The sequence below is a fragment of the Falco peregrinus genome, chromosome 5 (genome assembly GCF_023634155.1).
Source record: "Falco peregrinus isolate bFalPer1 chromosome 5, bFalPer1.pri, whole genome shotgun sequence".
Taxonomy (NCBI): domain Eukaryota; kingdom Metazoa; phylum Chordata; class Aves; order Falconiformes; family Falconidae; genus Falco; species Falco peregrinus.
Window position 1 is genome coordinate 53577916 of NC_073725.1, and position 18777 is coordinate 53596692.

General features: G+C 40.1%; 1 protein-coding gene across 2 annotated transcripts in view; it reads left to right on the top strand.

Moving 5' to 3' along the window:
* The first annotated feature begins 58 nt into the window (after positions 1–58).
* Positions 59–18777, top strand: part of VIPR2 (vasoactive intestinal peptide receptor 2) — a 56931-nt gene continuing 38212 nt past the window's right edge. Inside the window, exons 1-3 of one of the 2 annotated variants that reach the window (XM_055804932.1) lie at positions 59–378; positions 3385–3487; positions 17275–17382. In XM_055804932.1, coding sequence (XP_055660907.1) covers positions 328–378; positions 3385–3487; positions 17275–17382 — 262 coding nt within the window. In that variant the 5' untranslated portion in view covers positions 59–327. The remainder of the gene's footprint in view (positions 379–3384; positions 3488–17274; positions 17383–18777) is intronic. The other variant, XM_055804933.1, reaches the window with a different exon arrangement.

The following is an 18777-nucleotide window of genomic DNA, read 5'->3' on the forward strand; positions in this document are numbered from 1 at the left end:
GGAGAGGGGCTGAGGAGAAGCGGGAGGGAAGGGAGCCAGGATCTAGAGGAGGAGCTGAGCGCAGAGAGGCGGTGGGCAGGGGCTCAGTCGGGCCGGGAGCTGACGGCCGCCGGAGCGGCGGGCAGGAGGCGGCCGGGGCAGGTGCGGGAGGCGCCTGCAGCCACAGGGCGGCAGCCGCCCGCGGGGCCGGGGGCTCGGCTGGGCGCGGCGGCGGCCCCCGGGCCCTATGGTGCCGCGGCGGGACCCGGCCCCTGCTCGCCGCCTTAGAAAGGGGCCCGCGGAGCGGCGCGGGGCAGCGGAGCCTGCCGGCCCCGGCATTCGCCTGGCATGAGGAACCTGCCGGTCCTCCTCCTCTCCCTCTGCTGGAGCCTGGGGCGGGTAAGTCACCCCGCGCTCGCCGCCGGGAGCAGGGTAAAACTGGCCCCTCCAGACCGCGGACGGGGTGACCCCTGCGGCTGTTCCCGCCGCCCCCGTCCCTGGGGTGCCTGCGCGGAGCCCCGCGGGCTGGGGTTGCCTCACAGCTTCCCCCGTTCCCGGCCGCGGCGGCGGGGGGCTCAGCGGCAGCCGTAGCAGGTGCGGACACTTCGGCCCCACCGCGCTCACTTCGGGAGACAAGCGACGCCCGCCGCTCGCCCTCACCGGGCGCCCCGGGCAGGGCTCTTGCAGAGGGGAGCGCTCCTCAGCCGCCACCGGGCCGGACGCGCAGACGGGGGGCGCTGGCGCCCCGCACGCCCGGGCGGTCCTCGGGGGCCGGGACGGCTCCGCCCCGGCGGGGCAGCGCGGCTGGGCCCGTCCCCACCCCGGCGGAGCGGCGCTGGGGCGGCCGGGCCGTGGGTCGGGGGGGGTTTGCTCTGCGCTGTCCGCCGGAGCTGTCAAAGCTCTGCCCGGTGCGGCTGGAGGATCGCTGGCAGCCGTCATGTGGGGGAAAGCTGCCGCGTGGTTAAATTCTCCTACCGCCTAACAACGTGCAAAGCACTCAAGAGTAGTAAAGTCGTCAAATTTAGGGCGTCTGTTGTTAACGTGTTTGTATTTTTTAAGCATCTCTTTGGTTATTTGTAGAACTCTGTAACGTTGCTGGCAACGCGATTTACGAAAAAATAAAAAAATCTGCCCTATAAATGTTTCCATCTTTTTTTACTGTAAGTTCAAAATAACATCGCTTCCACCAAAAGTCGGGAAGCTGCACTGAAGGTAAATGTAAGCCGCTTTTGTCAGAAGAAATGTTTTTCCAGTCAAACTGCTTTTCTGGATGACTGTGAAACTGCTAAATCCACAGGGAGACCCCCCAGCCAGACCCCCGGCTCGCTGTGCCTGAACCTGTGCAGTGTGCTCAGTACTCGGTGGTTACAAAGGGTATCCTACCCTTGGGAAAGCAGAGGGAAAGGTGGATGAGCACCAGCCCTGAAAGGTGGAGAGTGCCCTCAAAATCCATTTTGGGGTTCTTGATGTGTTTAGGGATGTGGTCAGTGCCACAAAGTCTCGAACCCTAAATCTCTTTAGCTTGGTGAAGTACATGTGAATGAAACGGGTGTATGTATTAGAACAAAGTATGTTACAGTGCGGCAGGTGTCCCAGGTTTGGAAAGTAATGCCTTACCTTTGGGTCCTAACAAATTTATATTCTCAAAGTAACCATCACTATTAGGTCACTGGTACTGGGAAGCTTGCAGTTCTTTTGGAAGTATGAGAGACAGAGAAGTCACTTTGGCAGGTTTCTTAATTGTAGTAGCTGCTTTTATTTATCCCTCATTTAATTAACGTTTATATTTACTGGCATCTAACTTTCCAAGACCCAGTAATTATAATACTTTTTGATGAGTAGATCTACTCTCAGTTACCAAATGTTTCCAACAGGGAAAAAAAATATTAAAAAACTGTTACGTGAAAGGGAAAATGCAATTGAAACTATTATGTATACATGGGACTTTATTTTACATGGCAGCTATCTTGCAAGTAGATAATACATAACAAAACACATAAATTTTCAGTATAACACAGAATTTCTTTTATAAGTATTAGAAGTCCTTATTTCTGTTAAGGATTTGTACAAATTCACTTTAAAAAGAGAAAAAAAATCTGCCCTGAAAACATACAATTTCAATAGTCAATGTAGAGAAAAGATGGGGGAAAAGGAGTAAGGTTCTGATGTTGTAGATGGTCAAATGAGACATTTGGAGAAGAGACAGATTTTCTTGAGTTTTCATAAGAGCTCCTGCTGTTATGCTTATGGCTATTACACTGTATTTTTAAAAGTTGTGCAAATGGCTTGCCCACAAGGAGACTGCAGAATAACTAGGTCCTCAGTCCTAACTCTGGGTCCTAGTTTCTGGGTCAAAGATCACAGCTTAATTACTACCATTTAAAAAAAAATACTGTCTCATGAATCAGAGATTATTACCAGATCCTATTATTAAGTATCTCCTGAAAAAAAATTAAGACAGAAACTTGGAGAGAGCCCACACTTTTCTTGGTAACAAGCATGAAGGTGACTGAAGTATTGCATATTCACATTTTATTTCATTATGATGTTATTTCATTTGAGCTAATCTCACTGTCCTTTCAGCTCTGGTGAAGTTTCCTACTGTCCCATTTGTCACCTGCTACAGTCATTTCTCCCATGCAGTCCCTTACAGACTCCATGTGTTTCTCATTTAGGCTCTGTCTGCCTCTTTGACTCTACCTGTCTTCAGTACAACTTCACAGCGTCTTGTTTCTTTCCCCTACATCCCTGTCTCTTCCTGTGGACATAAATAGCCTTTTCTGAAAACCAAGGAACTGGGGGCAGGGCTCTAAATCAGTTAAAGGCAATAGTGCTTTCATTTTTAAAGGAGTAGGGTTTTCTTCCAGTGTAGCGCTTGCTTGAATCAAATAATCATGTTCTGGGGCCTTCAGGAGATAAAATATACATGGCTGAAAAGGGAAGAAAAGCAAAATTTACCATGTCAAAGAGAATGCAGTTTGATCGGTTTTAGTGTTCTGTGATTTGTATTAAACTTTCAGCTGCCTAACTTACTACAAAAGCAAAAAAAGCAAACGTGTTTTCTTTTTCAGTTTAACTCAGTTTTTCTTGGAGGAAAAAGTCTCATGAAACAGTATTGGTGAATGCACTAGAAAGTTAAATATTTTCTTGTAAATTACAGTTGGCCTTGAAATGCTACGGGAAGGACCAGTGAATGCTCTAGTAGCTTATTTTAACATTTTGTTTTGAAAAGTCAATGTGTGAGAAGCTAAAATGGGCAATGACTGTGTCTCTAAAATGCCTAGCAAATACTTGGGCAAAGCCAGTGCCAGTTAAACTGTGGCTTTCATTATTGGTAGTTGCATCCTTCATAAAGCATTTTAATTCATCTGTCGAGATCCTGGCCTATTTTTTAATTTGACACAGGTGAATGGTGTCCATCCGGAGTGCAGATTTCAGCTGGAGATTCACAAGGAAGAAACAAGGTGCATGGAACTTCTAAAGAATGTAAAGCCGGTGGACTACAAAGGTAAGAAAAGATAAGCTGTGATGTAGGGACGACTGGAGTATTCAGAATTTTCTCCCTTTACCCTATTTGCTGTTGTGGTTGCAGTTGCCATATTTGTCTGTACTTATAGTTTTATGTATTTTAGAATTTATGCAGATTTTGCATTAAAGGTACACCTGCAGCAAACGTGTTGTGAGAGGTGTGCCAGGTGCTAGGCACACACTGGGTGGGACACTAGATGGGAGCAAATGCATTCACATGTTTTAGCTGTTGCTGCTAGTATTTTCTGACTAGTGGAGAAGCTGCAGGCTGGTGGTGACAGGACCAGCAGAAAGAACAAGTCTGAAGAAAGGCTGAAAGCCTTGGATCCAAGCATCTCTCTCTAGCTATGGTCAGAAGTAAGGTTACAGTGGCAGGAATAATCACTGGGTTTCCCAGGCAGAAGATGTTTCAGACGTAACATCAGATTCACACACAGAGTACCATGGAGTCATGCAAAGGGAAAACTGGAGAGCAACGTTACATCTCTTTTAGTTTATTGGTTTTATTTTCTCTAAATAGAAAGATAAATATATACATACAAATATGGCCAATTGTAATTTAATAGAAGAAAGAAGGAAGAAGAGATGTAGTTTATTATTTTTTAACTTTAGATTTTACTAATTTCCTTGCTACATTTTCATGACTATAAAATAAGATTATGAAAAAAATGACATTTTTTCTTGGGAGTTAGAGCTACTGATAGAGCCATTTGATCAGCAAGCAAAATATGAAGGCAACAAACAAATCCAGACAGCCAAATGAAAAGCAAATCTGTAACATTAAAGTAGCAAGGGAAAAACTTTGCTAAAAATTTTTGGCTTTTTAGGAAAGCTGGAAGCGTGTATTTATTTTTTAATGACAAAGGTATTGATGTTTTATAATTAGTTACCGTTCGTTAAATTGTATGCCAGAACTTCTGAGCAGAAAGGAGTCTCTACACACCTGCTGGTGCGAAAGTAGAAGTGCTTCTTGGAGTGCTTCATTTGCTGGTGACAGGTGAAATACTGAAAGGAAGGGTGGACTTTCAGTGAGACTTAGATAAAGGGGAAAGAAAGTTTAGATCTAAAGAAAACTGGCTTTTTTTTTCAGTTCAAACTACAATTTCGATTTTTACAAAGTAACGTCACACCTAAAACTAATTATTAAATTTCTGCTAAATGATCTTTAAGTGGCTGGAAGTATTTAATTTCAAATTGGTTCCACAAAGCCCTAAACCTCATCGGTGTCCTGCCTTTTGCTATGGTAGTCCAGGTACGTATAATCTCAGAATAACTGGGCTCCTTGGAATACCACAGCTCTTGCAGTGCAGTTGTTTTCCTTTGGCTGAACTAGGTGATACATAGTGTATTTGTTTTTTCATATTCGGTCCGTTTTGAATGTGCTCCGAAGATTACTATGGTACCTCGGGGACCTGCCATCTGCGGTGCCCTTTGAGCATCAACATGAATCCCAACTCACGATACTTTCTCCACCTGTCTTCTTGATGTAAATGTGTAACTCCCTCAGTGCATAGTCTAGTACCAATTTGTATACACTAAAATAATTAAAAGGATCATCAGCAGTTTGTATGTTATGATAATTCCTCCTTTTTATTACTCAAGATCGGTAATTAGAAAAATTATAATAACAGTTACAAATTTACATGGAGATCTCTCCAAGCAAAATCTTAGTGGAATAAATCTTCTACATTTAAATTTTTTTATTTATATGACTGGTGAAGAGAGATGGCTGTTAAATAAATAACACTGGTGTAAAGCCAGATGGAGAAATAATTAGTAGCCCAGCTTAATGAATTAAATCTTGAATTAATAAATTCACTGTTGGCTATTATACAGCTTTGAAATTCAAGCTTTCTTCAAGATCCACTTTTGTGATCCAGACTCTGGCCTGCTCCAAGGGTATTCTTGTGATGCACACCAGTTTTATTTTGGGTTCCCTAGGGGAAGAAAGAAGTTTTCTGTCAAAATTTTCTTCACAGCCTCTTTTCACTGGAAAAGAGGGGTGCCTCCTGAAGGCAAACTGCTGTGGAAGAACTTCACGTCTTAGGAAGAGACAGCGTGTCTGATGGTGTTGATTCAGCCCCGCAGGTAGTGATAAAACAGCAGTGGAAGGACTTACACATTTAATTGAATGCCTGGCTGAATCTAGGGGTATATTTCATTTTGTCAGAGACATAAAGTCCCTGTGGTAATGAACCCTTAAAAACTGTATGTTTAATGTTACAGGAGAATTTATCCTATGTTTCACGTTACAGATACCTTTACCAAGAGCCTGTTCAGAAGAGCCTACATTAAATATATGCATTTGCATTTCCAAAAATACCCATTCTCTATGTGTCCTTATTTTCCTGATAAACTCTCTGTATTCATACAAAGATGTGAGGAGTATTTTGAACAGAGACTTGCAGATTGTCACAGTGACACTCTGACTGCTGATAAAGAAGAATTACTAATGAAAATTGGCAAGCTGGAACTAGTCCAAGTCCTGGCTCCACACCTAAAACTTGTAGTACTTTTGAAACATAATTCATTACAAGAAATTCACAAATCCTATTTCACTTTTTCCTGAATTGGAAAGGTGGTTATGCAGCCTTTGTCAAGCTTCTCTAACTTTAGTATTTGCTACCTGCCTTAGAAAAGCTATCATGAAATCTATGAAGGTCCTGTCTAGAATTTGGAAATAAAGGTTTACTGAGATTTTCCACTATCTCAGTGGAAGGCCAAGGCCTCCCCTATCAATGTAAGTGGGATTTTTTTCATTAAATTCTTGGGCACCTGAGAAGCCTTCACACCTCTGTGTAACGTGCTCCAGAATTCGGCTGGCGTGCACAGCTACTGAATTTGAAGGATCCAAATTTACGGGACAGGCAATTTCTCCTTTGTCATAGATGCCAATTACGTATTTAATACCTTATCTAATACTTCTCAGCTCCCAGTTAGGGAGACATAAAGGAAAGATTTAGTGGTGATTGTGGTTTGTTTTGTTTTTACGTAATAAAATGATGTTACCTTACCTGAGCTGCCTCATTACATGGGCTGAAGAATTTCACTGAGTAATTTTTGGAGCACACCTAAAATCACTGACTATGAAATCTGTGAAGGACTTTCTGACTTCATGGCTGAATAAAGCAATAGTGTGTTTTGCAGGGAAACACTGTATAAATACTGTGTAAACATCCTTTGAACAATGCTAAGGATATGTTAAAACTGGAGGACCCAGTTTGTCTAAATTCTGCTCATTTGCCAATGCCAAACTGTTAGACATCTGGACCTCCTGCTTTGCACCCTTTGGGGGATTTTCAGGCATTAGCACATACTCTTCCATTAGTGGAGAGCATTACACTCCATTTAGGGAAGAAAGTCATTCTCCAAAGATCTGTAGCAGTGCCTTCCTCTCTGTAGTGCTCTAGCAATTCTAGTTGTTTATCTTATGAAGACTGCATTAGCTTCTGTCTGCATTTATTTTCTTCTTTGCTTCTATAATTTGACACCTGAGGTATGGATGCACCTTAGCTGGAAGCCTAGCAGAGATATTTTTTTTTGCATACTCATTTTTGGAGGGCAGATGAATTGCATTCTAAATAGCTTATAATAGCTACGAACTTTGATGTCTACGTGGAAAAACACTGGTTTACTTTTTACTTACTACCCACAGCTTGTCCCAATAGAGAGGTCCCAATAAAAGTGATTGAAAATACATAAAAATTGGCCCACTGCAAATTTCTGTCTTTATTATTTAGAATTTTTCCTTATAAAGTAATTGCCTCATTTCTGTTCACCTTTAGTGAAATCTTATGGTAAAAAGTGTTAAAACTCAGTCAGTAGACTTTATAACAGGGTTCTACAACAAAAAGTTTGAAAAAGATTTTATTATGAAAAAATGAAGTCTAGGATTTTTTTATTCATTTTGGACTGAGTGGCTGCACAGTTATATGAGTCTTCTTGGCTCTTGCTTTCCAAAATGTGTTTTTGTGAGACCCCATATGCCAGATGACATTTTTAATTTTAGATATGACATCTTAACTTTGAGGAAGGGATGTAGATGGAAGGAGAAATATCTTTGGAAGAATTTCATAAATCTCTCAGTGAGGCTTCATAATGCAGCTAGTAATGGGAAATTAAAACAGACAGGACTACCAAAATGACACTCTTACTTATTCATAAATTTAAAGAAAGAGGGACCAATATTGCTATATAATCCAGTCTCCTGGATTAGGCTGCCAGTAGAATTTCACTCAGTGATTCCAGTGCTGAGCTCATGATCTTGTGAGTGAAACAGAGCACATTTTTCTGAAAGCTCTTCAGAATAGTGGGATGCATATTCAAATGTTGGACCCGTGGGAAGTTGTCCAAAACTTAGTTTATCCAACTAACCTCTGCTGTTAAGGTTATTTCTCCAGTAAGAAAGGTGCCTGTTTTGCTGTCCAAACCCACACGTACGCACACACATATATCTCTGTATTGCACAAAAGGACTGACGTAGTATAACAAAACCAACATGACGATCACTCTCACCTCCATGTCAGTAAACTGGAGACACACAAAGCCAGATGAGACCTTTCTTTTGTTACATGAAAAGGAATCTCTTCAAGGTTTCCCCTTTCTTAATCCACCCAATCTCGTCAGGGTCTTCTGTCAGTTTTTGTTTGGTCTTTCAGCTATTTCCTCTGTAAAATAAGTCAGTAGTTCAGGCTGCGATGCTCTTTAGTTATCTGAGGTAGCATTGAAAGTAGAATTACATGAGAGAGCGGGATCATGGAACTTCCTTTCATGTAGCAGCAGGAGCTCTTGGCAGGACAACTTTAGCTTTCTTGAATCTCTGTGCTGCTGCTTTTCTAGCTGTAGTAAGACATATTGCTACTTTTTGGTTCATGCGTTTGTTTTTTTTTTTTTATGAGGGGAGCTAAAGGGGCTGCTTTGAATGTTTGTCTATTTTGGCTTCCGTTACTTGAAGTGTCATCGTTAATGACACTACATAAAACTGATCGTCCTTGTGGTGTTCACGATGTCTGGGCTTTGTGGAAGCTATACTTAATTATCTGAGGGCAGAAGAGAGGCAGAGCTGGCTCATCTTTTGAGGAGGCTGGGCGATAGGTGAGAAAGAACCTTGAATGAAAGGAGTTGTCTACTGAAAAATAACCAACAGGAAATCAACATTGAAGACCAAGAAAATGTCCTCATCAGCTCTATTCAAAAATCTGACATAATAAAGGTTACTAAGAGTGAAAATAACAAACTTTTTTGGAAAGAAGAAAGGCAATACGTAGCCACAGATACATTCTACAGTTTTGAAGGTCTGAAATTTCTACCCCCTCAAAACATGAATAGCAATTCAACAGTCAACATTAATAAATGGCATTTGGAGCCCTGAAAAGGAAAACTGCACAGCCAGTGAATTTATTGTGTTTTTCAGAAGATTCTGAAAGAAATACTGCCCCGCATAGTTTTGCACTTGAGTCCTGATAAAGACAGCTGTGGCCATGGCAGCCTGCTCTCCATGATATCCAGAGTTCAAATACCACAAGGCAGCCACCTTGAATACCAAAGCACTAAAAAAGCTCCAGCTAATACAACAAATAGCACATGGGTTAGGCATAATCCAAACTAACGGAAATACGCGGTTCCAGTACTTTACAGAGACCATTAGTATTTTGTGGTGGTTTATATAAACAGAAGATTGAGATTTAATAGTAGCTTTTAAAGAATGTGTAGCATGTCTAAATTGGAGCAATGCGAAGATGAAGGTACCTCTTACTGCTTTGACTATACACCCATTAATATCTTTGCACTATAATGGAAAATAGTTTTCTTATGGTAAGGTTAGAGTGCGGTCCAGTCATACAGAAGTAAATGCTCTTGCCTCCAAAGAACATTTTGAGTAATTGGAAAGCAGGATTTACTTGCTGAAGAATTTGGATGGAAATATGTTTTCTTTTTCAGAGGATTTTTTCCAAAGTTTTTAGCAATTTCTGTATTCCCTCATGGAACCCTAAAAATAGGTAAATTCCATTAAAAAATATAATTGGCTTATAGATTTTTGATTCTCTAACAGGAAACTGCTCTTCAGAAGAGAAATAAGGCATTTCTTTTGAAATATTTCATTTAGTGAAAAGTCAGTAGTACCCTAGGAATCTTGGTAAGCACATTTTTGCCATGCCTGGTAATAGGAGTGGCTTTTGAAAACCTATAAACTGCAATCATTTTAGGTGAATATGAGATAAACTCTAATGGTTTCATCATTCTGTGTAACTAGTTACATCTGATGTGTACTGTAGACTTCCAAAATTCTACATGCTGTGTAGGAGTAGTTTTTGTTGACTGGCAATTAAAAAGTTTACATTTGCATTTCTTCAGTATTCCTGACTAATCAGAGCTTGTATACACTACACAATTTCACAACAGCGCTTTAGTTCAACATAAGCATATTGGAGCTGCAGTTTGCAGCCAGTGTTTTGGTTTTCACACGGGTGCAGGTTGGCAGCTCCTTGCAGAGGGGGATTGGGGGCTGGTGGGCAGGCAGGGCAGGCAGGGCAGGCAGAGCCTGTCCCACCAGCAGCCAAAGGGCAGCCACGGCCAGCCCCAGCCTGGGGCATTGGGCACCTCCAGGGGTAGGGACAGCTGTGGACGTTAGCCTGCAGGGCAGGGGTCAGGATCTGGCCTGGTGCAGGGGACCAGGGTCGAACACAGCCCTAGGATGGCCGGGCAGGGCCGTAGTGGTGGGCGGGTGCCCAGGCAGAAGGTGGCACAGGTGCTGCTGTGGCAAAGCTGGTCAGGTGCCCCATACCACCGCTGGAGGCCCAGACCTGAGCTTAGATGGGACCCTGGACAGGGGAGTGAGGCGGGACAGGGACGTTAAGGCCTATTAGTGCGCTCAGGGCCCAGACAAAAAGTAGATGACAAATAACTTCAGCAAACTAGCTTGAGGCCATAGTATTTTTGCTACCGTCTTATTCCTATTACCACTTTAAGCAGTTTTGCTGTGGCTTTGCTTCCACTTTGCTAGCTCGCTATTTCTTTAGTGCCTCCTTTCCCTTTCTTCATTATTACTTGTGTGAAAAAGCAGAAAGAATTTCAGTCTGTGTACGTTCATAAATTCTCAGGTAGTCTAAATAACGTGCTGCGGCATTCAGACCTACAGTCTGGAAAACCTTTCCCGTAAGAGGTGAGATTGCTTCTGCCTTGTCAAGTAAAGTACAAAAAATCAAAATGTTTCCCCATTCGAAAAATAAACCCTTGACTAGCTGACAACTTTCTGGCTGATTTTGAAAGCACTCTCACTTTTTTCCATGTATCACACACGCCTAGGCAGTTTAAAAAACGCTAGGCCTCTCTTTGAATTGGAAATTTTTAAAATACAAATGCAAAGTGCCACCTAGTGGTTAATGTATGGATAAATGTATATATAAACAAAACTTTCCAGTACAAACCCAGTGTTACACATTTTTATAGATGAAGAAGCATGTAGGTAGGTAAGCAAACTTGTTGCTCAAAGACTGGCCTTCAGACTGCAGGGTGATGAATGCGTTGACCATGCTTATGTAAGCTGAAAAAAATGAGAAACAAAATGTAGTTTATAGTCTGTTATGTTTCCTTTCATTGTGAAGTTATCTGCAAAGGCATCACAAGCATTAAAGACTAAATATTCAAATAAAGTAAGTGATCTCATTGAAACTAGCGAAGAATAGCATCTGCAGTATCATCTGGAGGAACAGGAGGGAAGAGCAGTAGAGGAGTGACACTGTAGCCACACTTTTGAGCGAGTCATTGAGTAAAGGTTTTCTGAGAAGGTTGATTCTTTGCTTGGATATGCTGTGAATGACACACCAGAGAAATAAATGATGCAAATGAAGAGATTAAAAAGAGATTGCTGTATGTACAGTGCAGGAGTGTTCTTCTAGACACCACAGAAGCAGGCCTGAGGAGGCTGTTTTTTGTTGGGTTTTGGTTTTTTGGTTGGTTTGTTTTTTGGGTTTTTTTTTTTTCTTTGCTAGCTTTATTAATTGGTAAAGAAGCCAGTAAAGAGTGTAGTAGTAGAGATGCCCAGAAAAAATTGAGGAGCTAAGAGAGACAAAGAGTTGGACTGGTTTTATAAATGTACATATCGGAGTGAAAGGACAAAAACGTTGAGAATTTATTGAAGCAGGATGCAAAACATAGAGATTAAATCCATTAATGAACATAAAAGTAAAAGGATAAAAATGTACATGAAAATACTTTTGGGTCCTTAAAATATTTTTAAAAGTATGATAAAATTGAAGACTTTATAGGTTATAAAGATTGAAGCAATTTAAGTCTTATTTAAAATGTGAGACATTTTCTGTAGAATTATTGGTAAAATTGTTATTAGAAGTAAAACTCGAAACCTTATTTAAAGCTAAAGATAAAAATGTTTTGTATATTTGTTGATTAATATCCTTTGGAGAAAGTAGGAAACAGGCTTATATACGTGGGAGATGAGTGAAGTTTCTGGAGAATAAGAGCATACATAATGGTTTATATGAAGTGCAGCGGTGATGGATGACAGTCCAGAAATCCTAACACTGATTGAATTAATGGTTGGACAGAGAGCAGTAGACAGTGAGTGAGTAGAGAGGAGAATATCAAGCTTGATCAAATTAGATATTCTACGTGCAGAAAGAGACACATTTAACCTAGTATTTATTGCACCTTCATTTTCCAAGTGTAGGTATTTATAGCACTGTAGGCCGCTGTTGTAGTCACTGGGGGGAAACAGACAATTGTTGGGAGCAATTAATCTGGCCTGCTTTCATATGTTTTAGGATGAAGTGATTCCTCCTCTGCCATCCCCTGACAATATCACTTATGTCATTGTTTTAAAAGGGTACTGTGGTGCATAAAGAACAATATCTACTTGAAGACCTGTGAAAATCACCACGGTGTCCAGTTGTGCCACACGTTGAATTTCCAAGACCAGTGAGAAATTAATTGCTAATTCCAATTGTGCACAATTAAGCTCATGCTGTACAATAGAGATATGTTGTTGGAATGGAAGAGACAAATTGATGCAAGTGTAGTAATAATGGACTTGTTAATTGTATCCCACCTCTGCATAAGGGTATTTTTTGCTAAGAGAAGAAAAAGATACATGACTGCAATATTGTCATAACAGAGGAAGGGGAAATGAGGAAAGGTGTGGTCTGAAAGCCCAGAAAAGTGCATGTTGTTTAACAGTTGTACTTCTAGCAGCCTGTAGCAGTATACCAGTAACACTATCATTTCAGTATTCAGTCCTAGACCAGTTTTCAGAGGCACACTGTGGGCATTCAGTGAATATAAATGCCTCCAGGACATTTTAGCAGTTTTCTCAGATATCCTGTACCATAATAAATAAGCCTGTAAATATACATGAAATGGAGCTTTATGTTCATCTTGGAATTCTGATGACAGCCACTCAAGTTTCACTCTCATGATTGCTGATGCATTTGAATGTAGTCTAGGTGTAAGAAGTACATCTTTTGTATTATTTCATCTATTTGATTTAAGGAGTCTGAAAAAGTATTCTCAGCTGTGCCATACATGCCTGTAAAGTCCTAAAATACTGAGGGAAAATTGAGGTAAAAAATACATGCCCCAGAAAACATTAGGGACTTGTAATGTTTTGAATATCAAAAACTTGTATACTGATTCCCTTCATGCAAGCTGGCTTCGAGATCTGATACAAATTGTGTTGATTAATTTTGGTGGGAATAGGACTTGGATCTCAGTTTTTCTGTGTAATATTTCATGTAATGGAAGACTGAGTAAGAGTTGTGTGGGATTTTGTGGAAAATGTAATAACAGAGCTCTGAAGTCCCATGTTGTTCAGCTGCCTTCTAAGCAAAATCTTCACCTAGTTCATATAGCAGTGTAGCAAAAATTTATAAAAGCCTCTGAACTGTTTGCAGATTACTGTAGCAAATCCACCATCTTTCAGAGAGTATGTTGAACAAAAGGGAAAATTTGTGAAAGTAATCAGCTTTTATGGGTGTGCATGAACACTTTCATGACTCATCTCAGCTTTCACTTATTAGTGGAAATGGGGATGAACTAAAAAGGTCTGAAGTTGCACAAGATGCTAATTATTCTTGTGTACTCCAGGGCTTGTTTATGCTGGCTCAGGCAGTACATCCATCAAAGCCAAAAGAGTTTCATTTTGTCGCTATAGTTCTGAGTGCTGGCAGATGAAGAAAATAGTTTCTTTGTCTCTCTGGTTACTTGTATGTCATGTTGTTGATGATGTTTCTGGCTTAAAATCAATTGGGGAGGAAGCATGACCTGAATTGGCTGAGGTGAACATTCTTTTACTTTGCATAAGCCCTGGTGCTGCATCATGAAGAGTTGGACTTTGTTTTGATCCAGTACTGCAACTCAGGAAGCACTTCAGCATGTTTAAGTTCTGTTGACTTCAAAGGATGTGAAGATGACTTGCTCACATGTAAACCCCTTAAATTATATACAGATGACCAAGTCAATATCATCTCAGACATGCTATAACTAATGATAAAAGACACAAGAGCTACAACGGAGTACCAGGTAGACAGGTAAAACAGAGCATAGATAAAACTCATGAGTTAATTCTTAAATAAATGTATGAACCACCTGTAGGGGCAGATAAATTAGAAAGGACAAACTCTGCATGATCAATGGGGAAAATAGGAGCGTATATGGAGTTCAAAGTGTGTTACACTCTGTACTAAAGGAACCAAAACAGTTAATCCTCTTCGGGTGACTGGAGAATTCGACAAGCTGAGGTTAATCCCACAATATTAAGAAAATAAGGATGGGGTTGATTGGAGTAAACACAGGTACCTAGAGTCTAGACTCTGCAACTGGATTCACAACTTCAGGCTTTTTGGGGAAAAAATAAGCAATTTTTTTTAGGTTCAAAATTCTGACCCATTTTAGGAGTTGGCTTTAGTTAATTTAAACATGAGTCAGCAGTGCACCCTTCATACACTGTGCTGCTGGTATATCAAGAGAAGCAATTGTCTGTCTCTATTTGACACTTGTGAGACTGCATCTCAGTGGAGTACTGTGTCCAGTTTTGGGCTCCTGTGTAAAGAAAAGCCATTAATTGGCTGAACTGAGGGCTTGGAGATGGCACTGGTATATGCCGTATATAACGACTAACTGAAAGCTGTGTTTATTTAACTCGGAGAAGAGTGATATGAGTGCTCTCTTCATCTACCTAATGGGATTATAGAGAAGATAGAGCCATAGTCTTCCCAAAGGTGAACAGAAAAACAAAAAAAAACAACCAAGAAACACAACAGAAAGCAATGGAAGCAACCTGCAGCAAGGGAAATCCTAATTAGATGCATAGAAAAATTCTTCATAGAGGAAGTTGTGTGTGTGCTGGTTGCCTAGAGAGGTTGTGGTATCTCCATCTTTGGAGATTTTTAATGCTTGGCTGGAAAAGAATATGTGAATATGGCAGTGTGTGTGTAATGAACATTTAGTACATTTCTTGCATACCTCTTTGGAGGTATACAGGGCAGTGGAGGATAAGGCATTACAAAGAAGAGCAACAAAGCTGGTGAAGGGTCTAGAGAACAGGTCCTTTGAGGAGCAGCTAAGGGGACTGGGGTTGTTTCGTCTGGAGAAGAGAAGGCTGAGGAGACCTTGTTGCTCTCTACAACTACCTGAAAGGAGGCTGCAGCAGGGTGGGTGTTGGTCTCTTCTACCAAGTAGCAAGTAATAGGACAAAAGTAAATGGCCTCTTGTGCCAAGAGTGGTTTAGATTGGATACTGGGAAAAATGTCTTCACTGAAAGGGTGGTCAAGCACTGGAATAAGCTCCCTGGGGAAGTGGTTGAGTCACCATCTCTGGAGGTGTTTAAAGGAATTGTAGAAGTGGCTCTTAACAACATGATTTAGTGGTGGAGTTGGCAGTGTTAGATTTACGGTTCGACTCAGTGATCTTAAGGGTCTTTTCTAACCTAAATGATTCTGTGATTTTGTGTTATCTATCCACACAGATAAACTTTGTGAAGTGTTCCCATTAGTAAACCCTTATATTTGGTATCATCTTTCTGAATATAGAACAGATGCTGCATTTAGAGCTGTACAATCCTAAGAGGAGTGAAGAAAGACTCAGTCCCCATGAACAAGTGACTCCTCTAGAAAATAGCATTTCCTTGGGAAACTGTGTAAAGGGGACTCTATGGAATTGGTGACTGAATGCAGCATTTGCCCCATAATCCTCCTCTCATCTTCTTTTTTCATCTCCAAACCCTGTTCTTGGTACAGCAGAGAGGCTTCCTTCCAACTGTTACACTTAGATGTCTTCCAAAGGAAAGGAAAGCCCATGGAAATGCTTTGCCACTGGCACTCCTTCATGCTGCATACAGGACATGCCCACAGGTGCAAATCCATCTGCCAGTTCTGTAACACATTCCTGGGTTCTCTACTTTACATGTACTTTGAATGTAACTAAAACTTTGAAAGTAGGGTACTAGACACTTTAAGTCAACACAAGCTGTCCAAGTTTAATTGCTCTAATGTGGTTTAGAACTTTTAAATATTCCTTTTACAGCTTCATTTAACTCAGTTGGCTTGATTTTGGGCATGACCTCACTAGTACAGAGTAAATGAATAGTGAATTTCTATTACTATAATTATTGTGAAGAACAGTATTATACATGAATGTGAGCAGTTCCTAATCCAAGTTTCATGATCTGTACTGAAAGGAACAAACTGTCTGTTACAGTTTCTAATAATCTTATGGAGATAACACTGGTAGGATAAAAGTTTCGTTTCTCTCTTTAGTGCTAATTAAAAACATAACTTGTCAATTGTCAGTTGCCTTATTTGAAGACATAAATGCCCAGAATTCTGCACAATTTATTTTTTTGAGATAACTTGAACTAAGACAATATGAGTAACATTTCCTTACTTTTTTCTCGTAATTCTTCCTAAGGCTTATATTCAGAAACCTTCATCACTCTTCACTTAGGTTAGAAGGCATGCATTATAAGTAGACACCTGTAAGCAAATAGAGCATGGTTGATCCAAGTGCCTGTAGCGGGCTAGAGGAAGATTTATGTTCATTCAGAAGATACCGCTTTTGAGCCACATTTATATAGATATCAGCATGGGCAAAGCTGTAACAAGTTGTGACTATCTACTAGTTACAAGTTATTACTAGTACTATTAAAAAATATGCCTATAAAATTTTATGACACACCACACCCCCCATCCTGAAATCAATATACAGAACCATTCTTTGTTCAAATCTCTGTTATTTAGTTTAGGAGAGATGATTTTGTAAGTCCACACCCATTGTTCCTCATTTTTCACTCATGAAGTGCTCATATCGTGCTTGTGAAGCTGAGTCCAATGAACTACTTAAATATTTCTTTGTGATGTTCAATCTGCCTATTACTGCAGATAAAAAAGTTCATTCTGTGATTAAGAGACTCTCAAAACTTTGTTAATCTTGTTAATAAGCCATATTCATACTCAGAAGTTATTTTGTAACATTTCTTATCTTTTCTTAGCATCATCCCATCAAAATGACATAGTTTTAATGAGGCGTTTTGCAAACAATATATTAACTGACCTAAAAATAAGCTGGTTAATCAGCAAACTCTTAAGATTCTCCTAACATTTTCATAGAAAATACCACCTTTGCATCTTTCTTGGAATAGTCTAATCTTTCTTGAGCTATTCATCCAAAACTTCCACCAATTCTTGAGAAGGTAGATAACGGTCCAGTGATTCAGGCCATACTGAGCTTTCAAGACTGTTACTGCTGGTTTTGTTTCAGGATGTGTTGGAGTTTGGGATAACATCACCTGTTGGCGTCCTGCAAAGATTGGAGAGACTGTCACTGTCCCTTGTCCAAAAGTATTTAGCCTTTTTTCTGGCAAACCAGGTATTATTTCATTTTAAGGTGTATTTTTGCTTACTTCTCTTTGGTATTTTATAACATACTGTGCTAAAAATGGTTTATTTGCAGTTGAAGGTTTTTGTTTTCATTTTAATGATAATTGATTCTTAACAGAGCTATTTATGATAGATCATGAAAAGACCAAATAATGGTCTTTGTGGTCCATATGGTGTTCTTTGAGTCAGATACTAAATATGTATTCTGATATAGTGTTACTCATCAAAGCTGAAGATACTGCTTGCTCTTTTTGATCTATTTGTGTTCATTATTAAGGCAGCCTTAACCTTTTTAACAGTTGTGTGGAATGATGGTGTAGAAATAAACAGTGTCTTCCATAGAACATTGCCTAATTCTCTCTAAGGTAGAAGGCCTTACAGTACATGTAGTAGAAAATACTTCAGCATCTTGAGTACTTAAGAGTCATTTTCTTGCAAAACTGGCTTTGACGTAATTTGTCATGCTGGTAACACATTCCTCTTCTCTGTCTAGTCAGAGAATCATGATGTACTTTTGAAGTGAAGACTCTTCAAAGTGTGTAAAAACGTTACATTTTCTTTAAAAAATTCCATATCTATGCCAAATAGCAGAAGTGGTCCTGGTGTTTGAGGAGACACTGTGGTTTGAGGTCAAGGCCTTCTTATAAGCCAGAACGATTTGGTTGTTTGCTGTTCAACCATTTGTAGGATATTTACAACTTTCCACTGAAGACTTTATACGGAGAAGAAATTCCAGTAACCAATCAGCAAAATAAAAATCACAAAAGCTTTAATTTGAAGTGTATATGTAAACACGCTTGGTTATTCTTTGCCAAAGTTGATCTGTGACACATAAATTTGTTCTTGTGTGGTGAAAACCACGCATCTTTAAGTCAGTTAAGACAATGGTAAACTGAAAACTAAAGCAATATGTGATTATATATTTCAAGTATGATGGATATAAAAATTCTCTATGAAAAGTGAGGGCAAGTTGCTTACAATTTAACATTGTAAAAGTAAGTTATAATAATTTTAATGACTATTCTTTATTCTGACATCAGACTCTTCAGTTTTCTCCTATTGAAGCTGTTCCATGTTGTATGAACATTAGTTCATATTAATTAGATTAAGGAGCAGAATCATGGGCTGCCCCCATCTCATCTGCATGACTTTGTCTGGGAAAAGAGTCAACTTCTCTCCGTTCCAACCGAAGAATCCTTTCTGAAATTAATAGATGCTCAAAATTGCTTTCCAGCCATACTCGCACATCTCCTGCATGTTCCTTGGGCTACATTGTTTCAGGAATTGGCTCAAGGAGTGAGATTCAGCATGCATATTTATTTCCTTGTTCTTTAACCTATCACGTAATTTGGCCTTTAAAGTGCATTGCCAACTCTACAAACAT